This window comes from Chiloscyllium punctatum, chromosome 45 (genome assembly GCF_047496795.1).
Source record: "Chiloscyllium punctatum isolate Juve2018m chromosome 45, sChiPun1.3, whole genome shotgun sequence".
Classification (NCBI taxonomy): domain Eukaryota; kingdom Metazoa; phylum Chordata; class Chondrichthyes; order Orectolobiformes; family Hemiscylliidae; genus Chiloscyllium; species Chiloscyllium punctatum.
The window spans coordinates 19,386,551-19,405,374 of record NC_092783.1 but is presented as its reverse complement, the minus strand read 5'-3'; the positions used below and the strand labels follow the sequence as shown (position 1 = coordinate 19,405,374).

The 18,824-nt window shown below is 41.9% G+C and overlaps 1 protein-coding gene across 12 annotated transcripts in view; it reads left to right on the top strand.

The window, feature by feature from the left end:
* The window catches only part of LOC140467201 (transcriptional enhancer factor TEF-5-like), a 262,516-nt gene that overhangs the window by 203,088 nt on the left and 40,604 nt on the right, over positions 1 to 18,824 (top strand). For 7 of the 12 annotated variants that reach the window (XM_072563403.1, XM_072563398.1, XM_072563406.1 and 4 more), the window contains 4 exons: positions 3,834 to 3,845; positions 8,862 to 8,996; positions 16,777 to 16,820; positions 17,849 to 17,923. In XM_072563403.1, coding sequence (XP_072419504.1) covers positions 3,834 to 3,845; positions 8,862 to 8,996; positions 16,777 to 16,820; positions 17,849 to 17,923 — 266 coding nt within the window. The remainder of the gene's footprint in view (positions 1 to 3,833; positions 3,846 to 8,861; positions 8,997 to 16,776; positions 16,821 to 17,848; positions 17,924 to 18,824) is intronic. The other 5 variants (XM_072563404.1, XM_072563407.1, XM_072563408.1 and 2 more) reach the window with 2 other exon arrangements.

The window sequence follows — 18,824 nt, the reverse complement described above, 5'->3', positions numbered from 1 at the left end:
CTCCATTTTCTTAGATAGCTGCTATATAAATGCAAGTTCTTTCATTGTTGAGCCAAGCAAATGCCTTACCATCAAGCAGACTACACAGCAGGATTTACACTCCCTGGAGTTTGTGCTGATTCACATCAGTTTTAAAGTTAGTCCAATTGATGTGCTTGCACTGACTGTGCAAAATGAAACCATTTTCGGAAGTAAATTCAACAATTTGCATCTCTGCGTTAGTTGAAAAGCGGCACACGGTGAATGCTGTAAAGCAAAAATAAAAAGAAGTACTGTAAATGCTCAGTACATCAGACAGCATCCGTGGAGAGAAACACGAGTTAACATTTAACGTTAATGCCAAAGAGGAAAATTTGCGATGTAAGGGATTTTAAGCAAGAGATAGGTGGGACATATCTAAAAAGAAGCTCTATGGAATACAGGAGAGGTCGAGTGACAGAAAAACAAGTCCTCCTGAGCTCATGAGAATAGTGACGGGCCAAGGAAAGAAATAAAGAAAATGACTGGAGTGGGTGTGCTGTGAACTGCACGAAAAGTGAAACGGAAAGGGGTCCAAAGAGTGAAGTATCAGTATGAGAGGGAGGTGGAGAATTCAAACACTGGAAGGTGGGCTGAATGGAGGTTCCACAGAGCAGTCACTTAATCTATATTTGGTATCTCCAGTGTGGAGGAGTGAATCATTGGACCAGTACATGCCAGTCCCAGCTTCACCTTGGACAGTGAGAATAGAGGTAGCAGGAGTCACACCTTCTGTGAATCTGTATACTGTTCTGCTTTTAAGCCAGCTGCTGGCACGAGGGTGATTTCCTCAGTTTTGTTTCCTTCTGTCAGGGGGATGTGGACATCATTGGCAAAGCCAGCATTTGTTTCCAAGCCCCCAGTTTCCCTTGAACTGAGTGGTTGTCTCAGCTATTACAGAAAGCCGTTAAGAATCAGTCACATTACTCTGAGGCTGAAGTCACATATAGCCCAGACTAGATAAAACTACCAAAATGGGTTTTTACAGCAATGACACTTGTCACAGTCTCAATCACTGAATAATTAATTGAATTCAAATCCCATGAGCTGCCTTGCTGTTCTGAGTTGTGGATAACTAGTCCAATGACATTAATGTTATGCCTCCATCTTCTTTTATCCAAATTCTTGGCACTTATCAGCCCAGGTGAAAATACTGTCCTTGCTGCACATTGGTGCAGGCTGCTTTGATATCTGAGGAGTTATGAATATACACTGTTCAGAACCTCTCAAGGAGGATCCCCATTTCAGACCTCCTTACTGGACACTACCCTGAGGAACTCCTGCAGAGATGTCCTGCAGCTGAGATGACTGACTTCAAACAACCACGAACATCTTCCTATGCGCCAGGTTTGACTCCAACCAGCGAAAGGTTTGTCCTGACTCCCAATGACTCCAGTTTTGCAAAGGCTCCTTGATGCCACATTGGCTTAACTGTAGCCTCAGCGTTGAGGGCTATCACTCCCACCCACCCCCACTCCCCCCAGAATTCAGCTCATTTGACCATGTATGAACCAAGGCTGTAATGAGATCAGGAGCTCAATGGCCCTCGTGGAAACCAAACTGGGTGTCACCGAGCAGGTTATTGCTGAGTAGGTTAGCTTTGTTGATGACACCTTCCATCACTTCACTGATGATCGAGAGTAGACTGATGGGGCAGGAATTAGCCAGGTTGGATTTGTCCTGCTTTTTGTGTATGGGAAATATCTAAGCAATTTTCCTAATTATAGCGGTTCTACAACAGCTTGGTTAGGGGTCCGGCAAGGTCTGGAGCAAGTCTTCAGTGCTGTTGCCAGAAAACTCTCAGGGATGTTAGCCTTCGCAGTATCCAATGCCTTCAAAGTTTTCTTGACTTGACAAGAATGAATCAAATTGGCTGAAGATTGGCAGCTGTAATGCTGGGGCCTGCTGGAGGAGGCTGAAATGGATCATCCACTTGGAACTTCTGGCTGAAGATGGTTGCAAGTGCTTCAGTCTGATCTTTTTACTTAGACTAGGCTGCCTTGTCATTAACGATATTTTGGAAGCTTCTTTCCCCCAATTTGTTGTTTAATTGCCCACCACCATTCACAACATAAAGATTTGATCTGATCAGTTGGTTGTGGGATGGCATTGCTCGGTCTATTGGATTCTGGTGTTTGGCATGCATGGTACCTTCACCAGGTGGGCATGTCACTTTTAGGTATTCCTGGTGTTGCTTCTGGCATATTCTCCCTCACTTTTCATTAAACGAAATTGGTCCCTGGATTGATGCCAATGGCAGGGTAATGGGTGGGGGGATTTGCCAGTCAGTGAGGTCACTGACTGGGGACAGATATGAGCTGCTGCTCTAGCTGATGGCCCCTAGAACACCATGTTTGAGCAGCTCAGTCTGTTCTGCATCTATTCCATTTAACAATGCAGTCATCACCAGTGCTGCATAGCCAGTGCTACAGTGTCTTGTTGAGGTAGTGAATGAATAGCAGAGTCTGCTTTTCATCCAAAGACTCGTGACCAGGATGCACATGGGCTGACTGTTTTGAGCTGCTTTGAGCACCATGAATGATCTGAACGGTATAATGTACATATAATCGGTTTAGAGAAACTTGAGTGAGTTTGGAAAAGCTGTGCTTCAGAGTCGGTCAGTCCTCATTTTGGTCTAGTTTATGCCAGCTCCCTGCTTTTTGATTTTCCACTGGCCAGTTTTCAAAAGAAGTATTTGGACTGAATTAATGGGACTCCTAAAGATAATATATAATGCATGTGTCAATCAAAAGTTCTCTCACCGTTGATTGCATTTTGTTTTGCTTGTCTCTAGTGAAACCTGCTTAGAAATATTCACCTCCAAACACACAGCTGTTCCTTAACAAGTTTCCATCAACAACTCAAGCCGCTTACCCTGAGAGGTTTTGATTGGTGAGGGGATAAAAGGCTACAGGGAGAAGGCAGGAGAATGGGGTTGAGAAACATATCAGCCATGATTGAATGGTGGGCCAGACTAGATGGGCCAAATGGTCTAATTCTGCTCCTTTATCATACGGTCTGTGTCATGGACCACTTCAATCAGCAGACCATTTCATCTTTCACATGGCCTTCCACCATTAATCATTAACATCTCGTTCAAAAACACCACAATACAATATTATTCAATAGAAGGAAAAAACAGGTTAATTTACATGGTGAAGAAGACTTGATAGCAAAGTCATTTCTACTCAAAATCTGCTACAGGCTAACAAATTCTGCTTTATTCCATATTTTAAAACAGTACATACATCAGAACAGTGAGGATTAAAAAATATAAATCAGCCTTTAAATCTTTAAAAAGCAATATGAAAAACCATGATTGGATTATTTGTTCTCTCACTATACTGTGGTAGCTTGTCCTTTATGGAGCATAGCATCACTTATTACCAGGAATTCCCATGATTTTTGACAACCCATTGTCTAAACATGGAATAAGGATGAATGAATAGGAGCAGTCACTGAATGATATACAAGGCAAACTTTTCATAAAGTTAAATCCAAGCAAATATGGGTTGGTAACATCAATTAAAACACTAAACTAATTCAAACTTCCGTGTGATCCGAACGCAAGCATTCTTTATTCTTAAACAGGGGCTATGACCAGATCTCATGGCTGTGTTTGCAGGTCTCTCCTCCACCAAGGTACAGGCTCACTTTGAGTATATTTCCACAACTAGGGCTTGAGCTCATTTGAACAATTGACTTGGCAAAGCAAGGTTGTTGAAACAAGGTGACCTGGGCAGGTTTCACTGTTGTGATTAACTGAATGAAAACTGTGTTCAATCCCATTAATGATGTGCTTTTCTTGAATCCAGGCAATGAATGTGGTAAGTATCTAATGAATTATATTGTCCATTTCTGTGTGCATGCTTGTGCATGGTTCTTTTTAACTCTTTCCCGCCCAGGCTGCTTCCAAGATTGCTTTCAAGACCAAGCCATTTGCAAAGTGTCATGGACAACTTCACTGACCTGTGTAACTGGCTCCTAACTCCAGCCTGGGAGTTACTTTCTCAAATGTATTCCCATTTAATAGATATACTGGGATTTGACTCTATTCCCAACGTTTAATTTTAACTCAATTGGAACACTTACTTTGTAGTTGCAAAGGACTACCAGAGTCAAATAGTCCCAATTTCTTCAAGGTGGGTGGAAAACTCAAATATTCATAGGATTGAAAAAGCAATTATTCTCAATTTGCCTTAAAAGGAACAAAACATTATTGAGCAGTCAGCAAGTCCCAACAAAAAAAAACTTAAATTTAACCTGGGCTGGAAGAGGTCATTTCTTTGGTCTTGGCTCTTTACCCTATGGCTGAAAGTAGATAAATAAAAAAATGGAAGTAGTTAAATAGGATTAGTCTCAAACCAGATTAGCGAGGAACAGAAATATCAGTAGTTGGACTGGTGAATGATGTGCCACACGATCTAAAAGTGATGACAATAATGGGTGATTATAACCAATTCTCCAGGGGTGCACCAGCCAGTATTTCCGAAGGAAGGAAGAGGATGAAAGCAATGGGAAACACAACATTACAGGTGCAGAGAAGATAAAGATAGAACAGTTTACTTAAAACCATGATGGTTGAACAAAAAAGACATATATAAAAGGCATCACAAGACAGAAACAACTCTTATAACAGAGTTAGAATTATTGTAAACAAAGTCAGGTAGTTTAGGTGAAACCTTTGGTACTGTTTGAATAGTTATAATCTAATGAGAACTTGACTTAAATTTAATAGCTGAAAGGATACAGTACGGAGGCTTACCGCACCAGCGACCCGGGTTCAATTCCAGCCTCGGGTGACTGTCTGTGTGGAGTTTGCACATTCTCCCTGTGTCTGCATGGGTTTCCTCCCACAATCCAAAAGATGTGGAGGTTAGGTGAATTGGCTATGCTAAATTGTCCAGTGTTCAGGGATGTGTCAACTAGGTGCATTAGTCAGGATTAAATGTAAAGTGATAGGGTACGGGAATGGGTCTAGGTGGATTACTCTTCAGAGGGTCGGCCTGTTTCCACAGCGTAGGGATTCTGTGAATTGTTGCATTTGATGACAAGCTTGGGAAGGGAACTACAATCTGCATTAAGTTATTAAATGCAGACGATCACTTCAGAGTAGTGGTTCATGGACAATAGGCTACCGTACAATTTAAATCCAATAGCCAGCTGGGTTCTGCAATAATTTGGTTGGGAATACGTAAGGTTTTGGTGAGAGGCTCATCTTTAAAAGGAACCTTGCCTACACCTCCCCATTAAAAAAAATTCATAAGAGAAAAGCAATAATGCTTACACAAATGCTAAGAGAAGTCAGGGTATTTTTCAACTGATCACCACTTTTCACACCCAGTCTTCCCTTTCACAATCCCATCCTCTTAATATCCTTGTGGCAATAATTTCATCACCTGATTATGGATAACTATCCTCACCAGTGTCTTTACTGATCCAGTTTGAATTAAAGGGAGTAGATTCAACAACCTTTTAAAGTATAGATCGCTTGCTAATCCATGACTACCCCCTAAGATTCTACCTATTAGTGCTAATGAATTACCATTTGATGAGGAACCAATCCTATAGAGATGCTGAGTAATAAGACATCCTCCTCAACTTAGGAAGTTGATAATCAGCAAGTTTCTTTTTATTAGAACCAAATCTGCATCTTATATTTTCTGCTTAAAATGGAGTGTTGTTCCATTAGACTGAACTGAAAAATGCACCACTAGAGTGTGAGAATAATGTAGCACTGGTTCTAACTGCGAACAGATAATCCTTACACTATTAAAGTTAACAAATAGAATAATGCCATTTCTTTCGGATTTCCCTTTTCATACAGACCTAACTGAACTGCTTCTGAATTTGCTCTTGAAAGTAGTCGTTTGGAAGAGTGTGGAGTTATTCCTAAATTGACCCTAAGCTAACAATACTGTTCAACAGCAGCAGTAGGGTGGCTGGCAGGGTCACATTGGTACAGAAGGCAGTGTTCTCCTATTGCCACTAGGGGGCCTAGGTATTTAGCAAACCCATTAGTTAGGAATTAATTGAGCGCAACCTAGAAATTGAGCCCAAAACCATCCTGTTTGATTCATCGAGCAAGTTCTTTATTGTGCAAATCCTCCCATCTTTGAGACGTTTGTTATGTTTTAAATGTATATTTCCCGACAGTGCTAGCAGCGATTGAATTTTGCTACATTTTACACTCAATGTTCTCACTGCAAAGTTCCTGTCAGTGGGGTGTAGTTCAGAGGTAACAGGCTTAAGTAATAACTGAAACTGAGGTCTGGAAAGCAAGAATTGAATCCAGAGTGGTGGGTCTCTAGGGTTTTCGGCAGTTGTGGCACAGTGGTAGTCTCCCTACCTCTGACCTGGGGGATAGGTTTAAGTCCCATTCGCTCTAGAGGTGCATAACAGCACTTCTGATTAGAAAGTTTCTAGAATATTCAGGAGAGAGTTGACCGTTGAAGCCTGTGTGCTTTAAAAGTGTTCACAATATCCCAAGGTTGTGTGAGTTCTGAAACGTTCTTGGTCTTCGGTTAGCATTTAACTGAAATTAAATTTGAAGAATTCACTGAGCCACGAGTCAACTTTTTTTTTTCCCCTGAATCCTGATAGTCTGCAGTCTTTTCTCTTTTTTTGTTGTGTGGTAGGACTGCCTCCAGATTTTGACTGCCTTTCAGAAGGTAACGCTCTCACTCCCAGCTTGTTTCGTCAGCCCCCCTGTGCAGGAGGAAGGCTGGGAGCAGGGAATTCAAGTTCTCATGGTAAAATAACAGAAAATACTCGAAGCAATCAGGAGGTCAGGCAACATGTGTGGGCAAGAGGAATGAGAGAAAGGAACTGAGTTAATCTTTCAGTTTCATGACCTTTTCGTTAGAACTTGAAGGATTTAGACATTTCACAGTTTATAAACGAATAGTGAAATGGATGAAAAAACTACTGGTGCTGTTCAGCATCTTCCTCTCCATGTGGTGACCACTGGTAATGCAGAGGCTATGAGCACAATTCCTGCATAGCATTGATTACATTGGAGATTTCCTTGCACCTTCTCTACTCTTCTATGTGCCAAAGTGAAAATCGTTCTTTACTTTAACTTGTGTAATAACTTGCCTTGTGCAGTAGCCTAACTCACTTTCTTTGCGCAGGTTTTTAAAGTTACCTTTTCTTGTTTTACTCTTTGAGGTATAGGTATTCAGTTGAGGTAAATGGGGCACTTTGACATCTTCAGAGCTCAGGGTGCAGCACTCTCCAGTCATGTGAAAGACGTTTCTGCAAAACCGTAACTTTCCAGATGCTCCAATACAGCATCTCCAGATATGGGAAGGCCACCCAACTGAATGCACCAGTGTGACACTTACCTTTCTGTGCCAATTACCCTTTGTTATCTCTCTGAAAGAGACGGGCAGCAAGCTGCTCTAGTGCGACTGAATTAAGAATGTTCCAAACTCATTTCATAGAAAGCACTTTGCAATTTACAAAGTAGGTTGGCAGACTCCCATCCTGTCAGACTGAGCTGGACTGGTCCAACTCGGGGGAGGGCCAATCACTTCTAAGTGGGCCTTGATAAAAATCAGGAGCCTTGGGATAAATACCTCAATTGCCAGTAACGTGGGGTGAAGGCAACGACCTTCGTAAAAATGAGCAAATAGGAGATTAACCATGGAATACCTCGAACCTGGTTAGTTCACTTGTGAGATGTAGCCAATATCATTCATAAGATATAAACCATATCAGTTACTCATTCTGAATATATGACATGGTGAGCAATAATTGAACTGATCATAATTTAACGACAAACATTCCTGGTGCTGTCAATGAATTTTACTATGGCATCTGTTCTCAACTCTGGTATCTCCGTGAAATAGCCTATGTCATCAAATGTTTTTGCACATGATCCTGCCATCTAAATATCAAAGCCTACAACAAGGCCTTAACTCCCATGGCTTGAGGGCATTCAAATTCATGCAATAACTAACATGTCTCTTCATTGCCCACTGTACTGCCACTATCTCCCTCGTTGCTCTGTGTTCCATGATGTGACTCGTATCGGTGTTTTTGATCTGTGTTTGAACTGAGACCACTTGACACTTGAGAATTCCGATTGGCCTCAGTCGGGGTTCCTGGAAGCAGTTTAACATGTCCATGGGGATAGTGAAGGAAGGAAATGAACCCTGACCAATCATTGCCGCTGTCACTTTCGGGACCATTTCAAAACCAGTCTTGAGCACTGAGCAGTCACAGCATGGACAATCCATTATAAAATAAGCTGCTAGAGGGGCTGTGAAGTTTAAGATAGAAATGATATTTTGCCGATTTTAATAGCTTTCCAAAGTCTCCTGCACCATACCTTCCCTTTACCTGTAAATGGGGCAGACTGAAGAGTCGCTATCTCACTGATGCACTGCTGGAATTCACTGATCACTAGAAAAATCTTCAGGAAAATCCTGACATAGTGATTTCTCCTCCCTTTCTGGCTCACTATGACACTGTTAGAATTGTGAATCAAACAGAAGCCCCTAATCTGCTCTATTGACAGAAAACACATTGGGGTCTTTCTCACTGTGCTGCCCCGAGTGTTAAACAGCAGACTGGGAGAAACCATTTCCTGACTGCTTGAGAGGGATTAATTTTCTTGGGTCAAGGGTAATGTGCCATGATACCATCAGGTGCGTGAAATGTGCACGGCCACTAACTACGCTTCATGCAAGATAACCTGGCTGCTTTAACCAATCATTCCCATTGTCTGTTTTCTGACACCTTTGCTTCTCTTCAGATTCACTGCCCATACTCTTTTTTTTTCTCTCTGTCTGTCCTTCCACCTGGCTTTGCTCATCCATCTTTCTCTATTTTCAAAGGATCAGGCCTCGAAAGACAAGGCCCTGCAGAATATGGCCGCCATGTCTTCAGCACAGATCGTTTCAGCGACTGCAATGCAGAACAAATTGGGGATAACGCCCATCCCTCAAGCTCCCTATCCAGCAGCAGCCAGGGTAAGTGTCACTGAATCACTTAGTGCTCTGTGTTAACATGTGCCAAGCCAGAAATGTAAATCTTTCTCCCTAGCTCCTGCTGACTATAGTGGGATCTTAGGTGTCAGGTATAGCATTTTTTTTAATGTCCTTTCTTGAGATGAGGGCACCGCTGACTAGGCCAACATTTATTGCCTATCTCTAATTGCTTAGAGAGCAGTTGAGAGCCAACCACGTTGCTATGGGTCTGGAGTCACATGTAGGCCAGACTGGGTCAGGGTGGCAGATTTTCTTCACTTAAGGACAAGAGTGAACCAGATGGATTTTTCTGTCAATAGACAATGAATTCATGGTTATCATTAGACTCTTAATTCCAGATTTTTTGTTGAATTTAAATTCCACCATTTATTGTGATGGGTTCTGTCCCCAGGCTCCCAGAACATTGCCCTACTCTCTGGATTAAATGTCAGTCATAATGCTACAAGGCTGATACCTCCCCGAGGTGGGTAGTTAGTGGATAACACACTCACTCTTGAGTCAAAAGGTTTTAGGTTCAAGTGCAGGTTAAAAGATTTAAGCATTGAGTCCAGGCTGACATTATGGTGGTACTGGGTGAGTGCTACACTATCTGTTCAGAGAAAGTCCATTGGATGTGGTGAACTGGCTAGCTTGCTGTAATCCTATCACTGCTTCCTCTGCTGTGACTCGCTTCCACCTTCGTTTTGGGCAGTCATTAACTCCATTACTTGGAGCACAATGTCAGAAAAATGAAGCTGTGATTGATGGAACTTCCAGAGCTATGAATGAGCCAGCCACATTTTAAAGAAAAAACACCAAGGAAGTTTTAAATTGGCACTCAGCAACTTTGAAACACTAGGGGAGGCAGAGTGGCTGTGAAGTTCCCACTTCCTGTGATTGAAAGGAAATGTCAAAGAGCATTTCTCTGAGAAAACAATGAATCAACTACAGAACTGAATAAAAAAACTGAACAAGTAAACGTAGCAACCTTATTTTTCCCTATTACTGGTTAGCCTAATATCAGTGGTCAGAAAAGTGTTAGAGTCTGTTCTAAATGATTTCACAACAGAGCATTGGAAAGAGTGACAGGGTAGGACAGGGCCAACGTGGATTTACAAAAGGAAAATCGTGCTTGAAAAATCCATTGGAATGTTTTGGGACATAATTAGTAGCTGATCGGACTAACAAGTGGATGTGATTTATTTGGACTTGCGAAAGGTGTTCAGTGAGGGCCCACATAGATTAGCATGCAAAGTTATGGTGCTAGGGATTGGGGGTATCATACTAACGTGGATAGAGAATGGACTGGCAGACCAGAAACAAAGAGTAGGCATAAATGGGTCAGTGGCGCCCAGTGATTTGTGCGTACCGTAGTGACCATTGCTTGGAGCCCAGCTATTCGCGCTATATTATAGATTAGGAAATGGGGAGATGCAGTGATGCCCTTGTGCACCAGTCACTGAAAGTAAACATTGCAGGGGCAGCAGGCGGTGAAGAAGACAAATGGTATGTTGGCTTCATCGTGAGGATTCGAATCCAGGAGCAGGGATGTCTTGCTGCAATTATACAGGGTCTTGGTGTGACCACACCTGGAGATTTGTGTGCAGTTTTGGTCTCTTTATCTGAGGAAGGATGTTCAACTTGTGGACGGAGTGTAACAAAGGTTGACCAGACTAATTCCTGGGGTGGCAGGTCTGACAAATGAAAGGAGACTGGATCAGTTAGGGCTATATTCATGAGAGTTTAGACAACTGTTTCCAATGACCATGGAGTCCAGAACCCAAGGGTCACAGTCTGTGGATATGGGGTAGACCATTTAGGACTGAGATGAGGAGGAATGTTTTCACCCAGCTAGTGGTGAGCCTGGAGAATTCTCTGCCACAGAAAGTGGTTGAGGCCAAAATATTGAATGTTTTCAAAAAGGAGTTAGATTTGGTTCTTAGGGTCAAAGGGTCAAAGGGTATGGGGCAAAAGCAGGACCAGGGTGCTGAGCGGGATGATCAGCCATGAGGGCTGAATGGCCTATTCCTGCTCCTATTTTTTATGTTGCCATGTAATCCACTCTGGGGAAGACTGCTACAAGCTACATTATAGACTAAACATTACTGAAGAGCAGATAATTCATATAGGAAAAAATTTGAAGACTTTGAAAATTTACTTTGAACCCTCTATTTCTTTAATTATGAACAGTATTGAATGCAGGAGGAAAAAGTGACTATTGATCAGTGTGCGACCACATTAATCCATCCAGCTAATACCTGAGTTGGAACAATCAAAAGATGATATCATCAGAGATAAGACTGACCTAGGCATTAGAGACCCTGACATGAGAGCACATCTGCTGAGTGTGGAGAATCTGATTCTCAAGAAACGTGTCAACATACTTAAAAGCTCTGAGGATACCAGTCATTAGTGAGAGTGTATTAATGAGAAAACAGTTGAGAGACCCTCCAGGCCAAACAAGAATAACTTATTGAAATGTCAGACTGAGAAATCTTTGGGTCCTAATTGGCTTTATCATAGAGCCTTAAAGGAAGGGGCTAGTGAGATAGTGGAAGAGTTGGTTTTATTTTGAAAAATTCACCAGAATCAGGGAAGGTTCCATTCAGTTGGAAATTAATGAATGTAACTCCTTTATTCAAAAAAGGAGGGAGATAGAAAGCAGGAAACTACAGACCACTTATCATCTGTAAAAGGGAAGGTGTTAGAAACTATGACTAAAGCTGGAAAAGCAGGAAACTTGGAAAAAAAATCAAGGTATTCAGACAAAGTCAACATGGTTTTTTGAATGGGAAATCATTTTTAACCAATCTCTTGGAGTTCTTTCAGGAAGTAATGTGCTGTGAATAAAGGGGAGCCAGTGGACAAGACTATATCTGGATTTCCCAAAGGAAATGAAATGGTATTGCAGAAAATGGAAGCTCCTGTTTTAGGGGGTAACATATTGGCAAGAGTGAGAAATTGAAAGACGAACAAGGAATTGGGAGCATCAATGGGTCGTTTCCTGGTTTCCAAAGTGGAAGGAGTGGTGTGCCTCAGGGATCAGTGCTGGGACCTCTAATGTTTACAATTTACACAGAAGTGATGTGGATGTAGGGACCAAAAATATGGTTACTAAGTTTGTTGGTGACACACAATGCTACGTAGATCAGTAAGTTGTGAAGAGGAACATGGAGGTTACAAAGAAATATAGATAGAATTACGAAAGTAAGTGTAATTCTGGCTAATGGGGGAAAATGTGAAATTGTCCTTTTTCTTATGGAGGATGAAAAAGAAGAATATTATCGAAATGGTGAAAGGTGACAGAGCTTTGGAGACAGAGGTTCTGAGTGTCAAGAGCATGAGCCACAAAGTGTAAGTCTTCAAGTAATTAGGAAAGCAAATAGAATGCTCATTGTCATAGGAATGGAATACAAAATTAAGGAGGTTGTGTTTCAGTTAAACAGGACATTGATGTGACCACATCTAAAATATTGTGTCACACACTTTTGGTCTCCTTATCTAGGAAGGATGTAGATGCACGGAAGCAGTTCAGAGAAGGTTTACCGGCCTAAAGCTCGAAATGGGTGGATTGTCTTATGCAGAAAGGTTGCGCAGGGTAAGCCTGTCTCTACTGGAGTTGAGAAAGCACAGAGGTGACTTGATTGAAACCTAAGATTCTGAGGGAGTCTTAACCTTGGCTGGATGTGAAAGAATGTTTTCTTTAGTGGGAGGACCTAGAGCTGGAAATTACTATTTAAAAAGAAAGGGTTGACCATTTAATATAGAACTGAGGACAATTTTCTTCCCCAGAGAGGGGATTGAGTCTTTTAGAATTTGTTTCCTTGAAAAGAGGTAAAGCAGAGACTTTGAGTGTTTTTGCTGTGGGGTGAAAGGTTCTCAAAGGTAGGTGGGAATAATGTGAGATCATCAGATCAGCCATGATCCCATTGAATGGTGAGCAGGCTTTACAGACTGTGGGGCCTACTTCTCCTCCTGATTCATATGTTTGCATGTAACATATTGGAAAGCGAGGAAGAAACATTTGCAGAAGAGTCCGCAGAAAGATCAAGGGTGGGATGTAAATACTGTGGAGGACACCACTCAAAAGAAAAGATAGTATGTCCAGTGTAGGGAACCGTGTGCTGTAACCACAAGACACAAAAAAAACTTCACACACCAACGTTTATCAAGAAAGACACAAAGCTGGTCTGTAAAATGGTTACCAGACAGATGTCAGCCGATAATTCTGTATTGTACAGCAGCTAGGCATCAGATCCAAAGGTGGTCAATGGTTTGTGACTATTAGAATGATGGTTCTAGACAAGATAGTGGCAAGTGTTTGTGAAGTGACACAGAGAGATAGCACTGCCTCTTGTAATGTCATGAGCTTCCCAGACCGGTGTGAAGTGGCTGAAATGGTGACCCAAAAATGAAACTATTGAAAGTAAGGTTGAGAAATGATGCTTACCCCAAGAGGCCAAATGAAGCTGAGAACCCAGCCTCATTTCCTATTTCGTATTCTGAGGTAGTGATTACACTTGAAAAGGTCACTTTGTCCGCTGTACAGGAGTATCATGAACATTAGCACTAAGAGTGGAAGTGGATTGTCAAGCTGACTTAGCATTCGGTACAATCATGGCTGAGTGTTCCTACCACCCTGCCATATCCTTTGATTTCCTGAGAAACATGCGTACTGCAGCTTAAATGTATTAGACAGAGCACCATCAACAGCCCTCTGAGGCAAGAAATAAGTCTTTCCTTCTATGAAGGGGTTCTTGCCAGATTCCACCACAAAAGGTGTCAAGTCAACATTGTCTGAAACTGCATTGTTGTAAGTTGGTCATTGGGCTCCCTTCAGGCCAGGTGCCCAAAATGACAAAAAGCAAAGTCAAACAGATTAGGGAAGGTTCAAATTTCTGGGCTGTACTGTGAGCTCACAGCTGTAGCAAAAAAAGCTAAGGTGTGCACTGGTGTTCTGGGGCAGCAAAGGGGTAAAGGATCTCTAGAATTCCCATTCCCAGTCACAAGACATGAGACAAAGACCGAAGCTGCTCACTGTCTTGATTTTATTTGTTAAAAAAACCAGATGTACAAATATGTCATCCGGAAAGCAGTCATCATAGAGATGTCAACTCTGAGCTTTCATCTCTTCACTGGTCACTAGACCCATCCATTGTCAGTGTCTTCAGATGGCATGTGAGAGGATAGTCATCTTTCATTATTGTTTGAATGATTATTGACTGATGATCAAATAGTCTTTTCCCCACACGCAATATTTTTTAAATTTATCAACAAAACTGTGCAGTAAAAACAAAGCTAAAATGGTTTTTTTCATTCATTTTGCAGATTTTGTTTATTTACAATTGATATTTATATTGATCCCATGGCTTTTCTTCAGAGGTGTGTGCAGTGTAGTCTCCAGAACTATGTACTCTGGGTATGTCAGCAACCCAACGTCAATCTGGGACGGTACAATGGCTCAGTGGTTAGCACAGCTGCCACATGGTGCCAGGGTCCAAGGTTTGATTCAACCCTCAGTGACTGTCTGTGTGCAGTTTGCACATTGCCCTGTGTCTGCGTGGGTTTCCTCTCGGTGCTCCGGTTTCCTCCCACAGTCCAAATACGTGCAGGTTAGGTGGATTGGCCATGCTAAATTTCCTACAGTGTCCAGGGATGTGCAAACTACTTGGATTAGCTCTTGGAAATGCCGGGATACAGGGATAAGATAGTGAGGTTGGGTCAGGATGGGATGCTACTCAGAGGTTTAGTGTGGACTCGATGGATCAAATGGCCTGTTTCCTCACAGGAGGGATTATATGAATCTCATTAAGATGAAAGTGTCATCTCATGATTTGTGGTACTCTATTTGGATCAGTGTTACATGGTTTTACAAATGAAGTGTTAACATCACACTCTTTGGAACATATGCTGCTCTTCTGCCTTTGGATACTTATTCCACTACCCCGAGCCATTTGCTGACTTTGTTTTGAATGGAGTGAAGCAGGATTCAAGACCCAACTCATCTCCCATGCCCCACTACTTTCTTAGTGGACTTGCATGCCGTGGATCTGTACCCCTTCTGCCAGTAATCAGTTTGAATGAAAGACTTGTCCCCCGCTAAAGACTTGAAGAGAATTTCCCATTCTCATGTCACTGTGATTTAGCCAGTGCTCCTTCATTGTGGTTCTGTGATATTCAACTGTGATAATGAATGGCTGAGGGTATGGGATGAGTGTGCCATTTAGGGTATTTATTATTCATTGTTATGAGGAAGTTTGCACAGAAGGTCTGATTTCATATGCCTGGGGAAGCAGTTATGGATTGATCGGTAAATAATATAGACAGCATTCAAAGTTACTGCAATGTGAATTCTTCAGAGCAGGAGTTCAGAACGCAGCAGAAAAAGTTGTATTATGCCCAATATTTTTGATTTTTAGTTTCCCTCTTGCTCCTGATACTTACTGAGGTATAGGCACCCTTTCCGTATGTGTACAAATGTCTATGTTGGCAGGGTGTTCCAACGTAGGCCATCGAATCCAAAGCCTTGGTATCTGTTGACCTGCTTCTGGACTAGTGCAAGGAGTAGAAACGCTAGTTAATTTTTATCTGCCCTGCTTTCTGAGCCAAAGCTACTGGGATCAAGCTGTAGCCGTGCCAATCCAGTGGAAATTTTTCTTTTATTCAGTTTGGGCATCGCCGGCAAAATGCAATGTCACAGGTACATCAGTGGAACAAAAAGGACAGTAGGGCAGTTGAAATGAGACCTCATTAATCATTTACCCCAATTCCCTTGCAATAACGGGTCTATTTGTTTGCTGTACCTGAATGCTTGCTTTGTTTCTGTTCCATCCAAGTCCCTTGATAATTTATATTTGATGTATGTTTCACAAATATTTTGTTACCAAAGTGAATAACCTGATGTCTCTTTGCAGCCTCTTGTGACATCTTCACAGTTTGCATTCTTATGAAGCTTTATATCATAAACACATTTAGGTACATTCCTCTCGGTCACTCTGTCTCAGTCATTGATATACTGGAGATTGTAAATAGCTGAAGCCCTAGTACTAAGCCTTATAACAATGGACACAGCCTGCCAACTTGAATATACCTCAGTTATCCCTCCTGTCCACTTTCTGTACATTAAAAAATCCTCCATTCAAGGTAATGCATCACCACCAATTCCATGTTTCCTTATCTTGTGTATTAACTGTTTATGCAGCAATGTATTGAATTTTTTTTTTGAAAATCCAAGTGTTTTACATCTACTTGTTCCCCTTTATCTACATTTCTACTTACTCTCTCAGAAAAGTCACAGACCATGACATGGAATTATTATGGAACCTAGCAAAGTATTGTGAATTTAACAGCAAGGCAGATGCTAAATTGGTGAACTGAAAGTTTCTAACTGAAAGAATTCCGCTGGAGTTCCAGACTGACAAGTTCAAATGTTTTCATTGGAATGTTGGAATTACAATAGGAAAGAATAGCTCAATGACATTGTTTCCTGCCATTTCAGGAATCACCTATTACAGGAATTGTTTGTAATCCGGACAATCAAATTCCATCACTGAGACTATGCTGATCAGTAAAACCTCAAATGGTTGACGAGTTTTGTCCAATGCCACCTTTTCCACCTCCAAACACACTAATTTACTGGAGTTCACATTTTAAATTACTCATGTGCTGTATCTCAAAATGTAATTTTCTGAAATGAATCTCACATGAAACTGGAAGGAACCTAATGCTTAATAAATCAAGCATGGAAATTTATTAATTGTGGAATCTTTGTTATCTTTTGCAGTTTTGGCCTGGTTCCCTTCCTGGACAGCCTGGGTCCTCTCAAGAGTAAGTATGTGTGTGTTGTCCTAGCAACTTCAACCTCTGTTGTCAATAACATTGTTCAGCTGGCTTCGATCCAGTTGTGCAGTTGATCTGAATTCGTGGTGAATGTCCACCTGATTGTGAGGAAGGATGAGTGAATTTTTCCAACATCAGCTTCGCTAGTTGTAAACTGTAATCAGAAATTCTTTGACATAATCCAAACACCGATCTTATGAACTTGGCCATTCACAAAGGACAGTCTTCATCCTGTCACACATGTTTAACGTCTGTAGGGTTAACCCCTTCTGCTTGTTGATTTGATCCTGGTGGGAAATCTTGATGGACCCCTGAAGTTTCTGATTGGTGGGTTTGCCAATGAGTGAGGGATCTGTTTTACTTGAAGCGCTTGTTAAAACCTGATGTCTTGTTTAAAACCCTGTCTTTTTTGTAAAAAAGGCATTATCTTGTTCCAAGTGAAATCAAAGGTTGAGTGTTTCATTTAAAAAAGGAGCAGCTTCATTGAGATGCCCATGTCTCCATTATCTGGTCATGTTGCAGAGCTTAGAGTCATAGGGCTGTACAGCACGGAAACAGATCCTTCGGTCCAACTCATCCATGCCAGCCAGATATCCTAAATTAATCAAGTCTCATTTGCCAGCCTTTGGCCCATATCCCTCTAAACCCTTCCTATTCATGTCCCCATCCTGATGCCTTTTAAATGTTGTAATTGTACCAGCCTCTACTACTTCCTCTGACAGCTCATTCCACACATGCACTGCCCTCTGCATGAAAAAGTTAACCCTCAGGTCCCTTTTAAATCATTCCCCTCTCACCTCAAATGTATGCCCTCTCGTTTTGGAATCCCCCCATGCCAGGGAAAAGACCCTGCCTATTCACCCTATCCATGTCCCTTTCTGAATTTATTGACTCGGGATGAGGAAGGGGATTTGGGGGGAGAAGCCTGGTTTAACTGATGTTATCAAAATCATATTATTTTGGGCCAATGTCTTTTTCTCGCTCTATATTTTTTTTCTATATATATCTGGCGCCAGCAACATCCCAGAGCTGGCAGGCTGTGTATGGAGGTCCCGAGACAAATGGAGCAGCACATCCCCTGAGGGCCCCAGGTGAGGACGACATGAGCTGTAACTGGCCCTGTGCTGCATTGGCAATGCCTCTGGCATATATTGTTCCTGTGTCTGTCACCCTGTGCTGTGCTTTCCCCCCCCGCTTCCATCTCTGATACCCCCCCCCCCTCTCTGTACCATCCCAAGCTGGGCACTGATGGTACTGTAGTGAGGAAGGTGCACACTCTTAGCAGTGTGACATTTCATACTTACTTTGTCTTTGGTAGATGATAATCAGGTTGGATTCAACACATCTGTCAGTATAGTGTGTATTTTTCTATTTGTGACTAAAATATCTATCAATTAAAGTTAGTAACTTGCATCGCCAGTCAATCATACTGAAGAAAATTCCCATCGACATTAGGTCAACATTATATCAGCATCTTGTTGCACTTACATCCACTGGGGTAGGTTTCTGAGAGGATTCCCCATTTACAGACTCACTGTCTTAGTGTATTTGATTTAAATAAAAAAAGCCTGTGCCATATCTCTTACTGAAGATGAAGTTCTGTTCTTTGGAAAATGCTTCCAAATCTACAATTCCATACCGTTGTTAAAATTGTTAAAATTAATCCCTGGAGACTAATTCATTCTCTTCTGGCAATGGCAGACTCTGGAGTTAAATCAGCAGCTCTCAATCCAACCTTGTCAACCACATTAACTTTATTCACTAAGCTAATCCCCTCAGCCCATGATTCAGTCTGTTTGCCCAGTCAGTGGTTGAATCAAACACATTGTGGGTGGCCCAGTGGTTAGCACTCCTGCCTCACAGCGCCAGAGACCCGGATTTGATTCTCACCCTTGGGCGACTGTCTGTGCGGAGTTTGCACATTCTCCCCGTATCTGTGTAGGTTTCCTCTGGTTGCTCTGGTTTTCTCCCATGGTCCAAGGATGTGCAGAT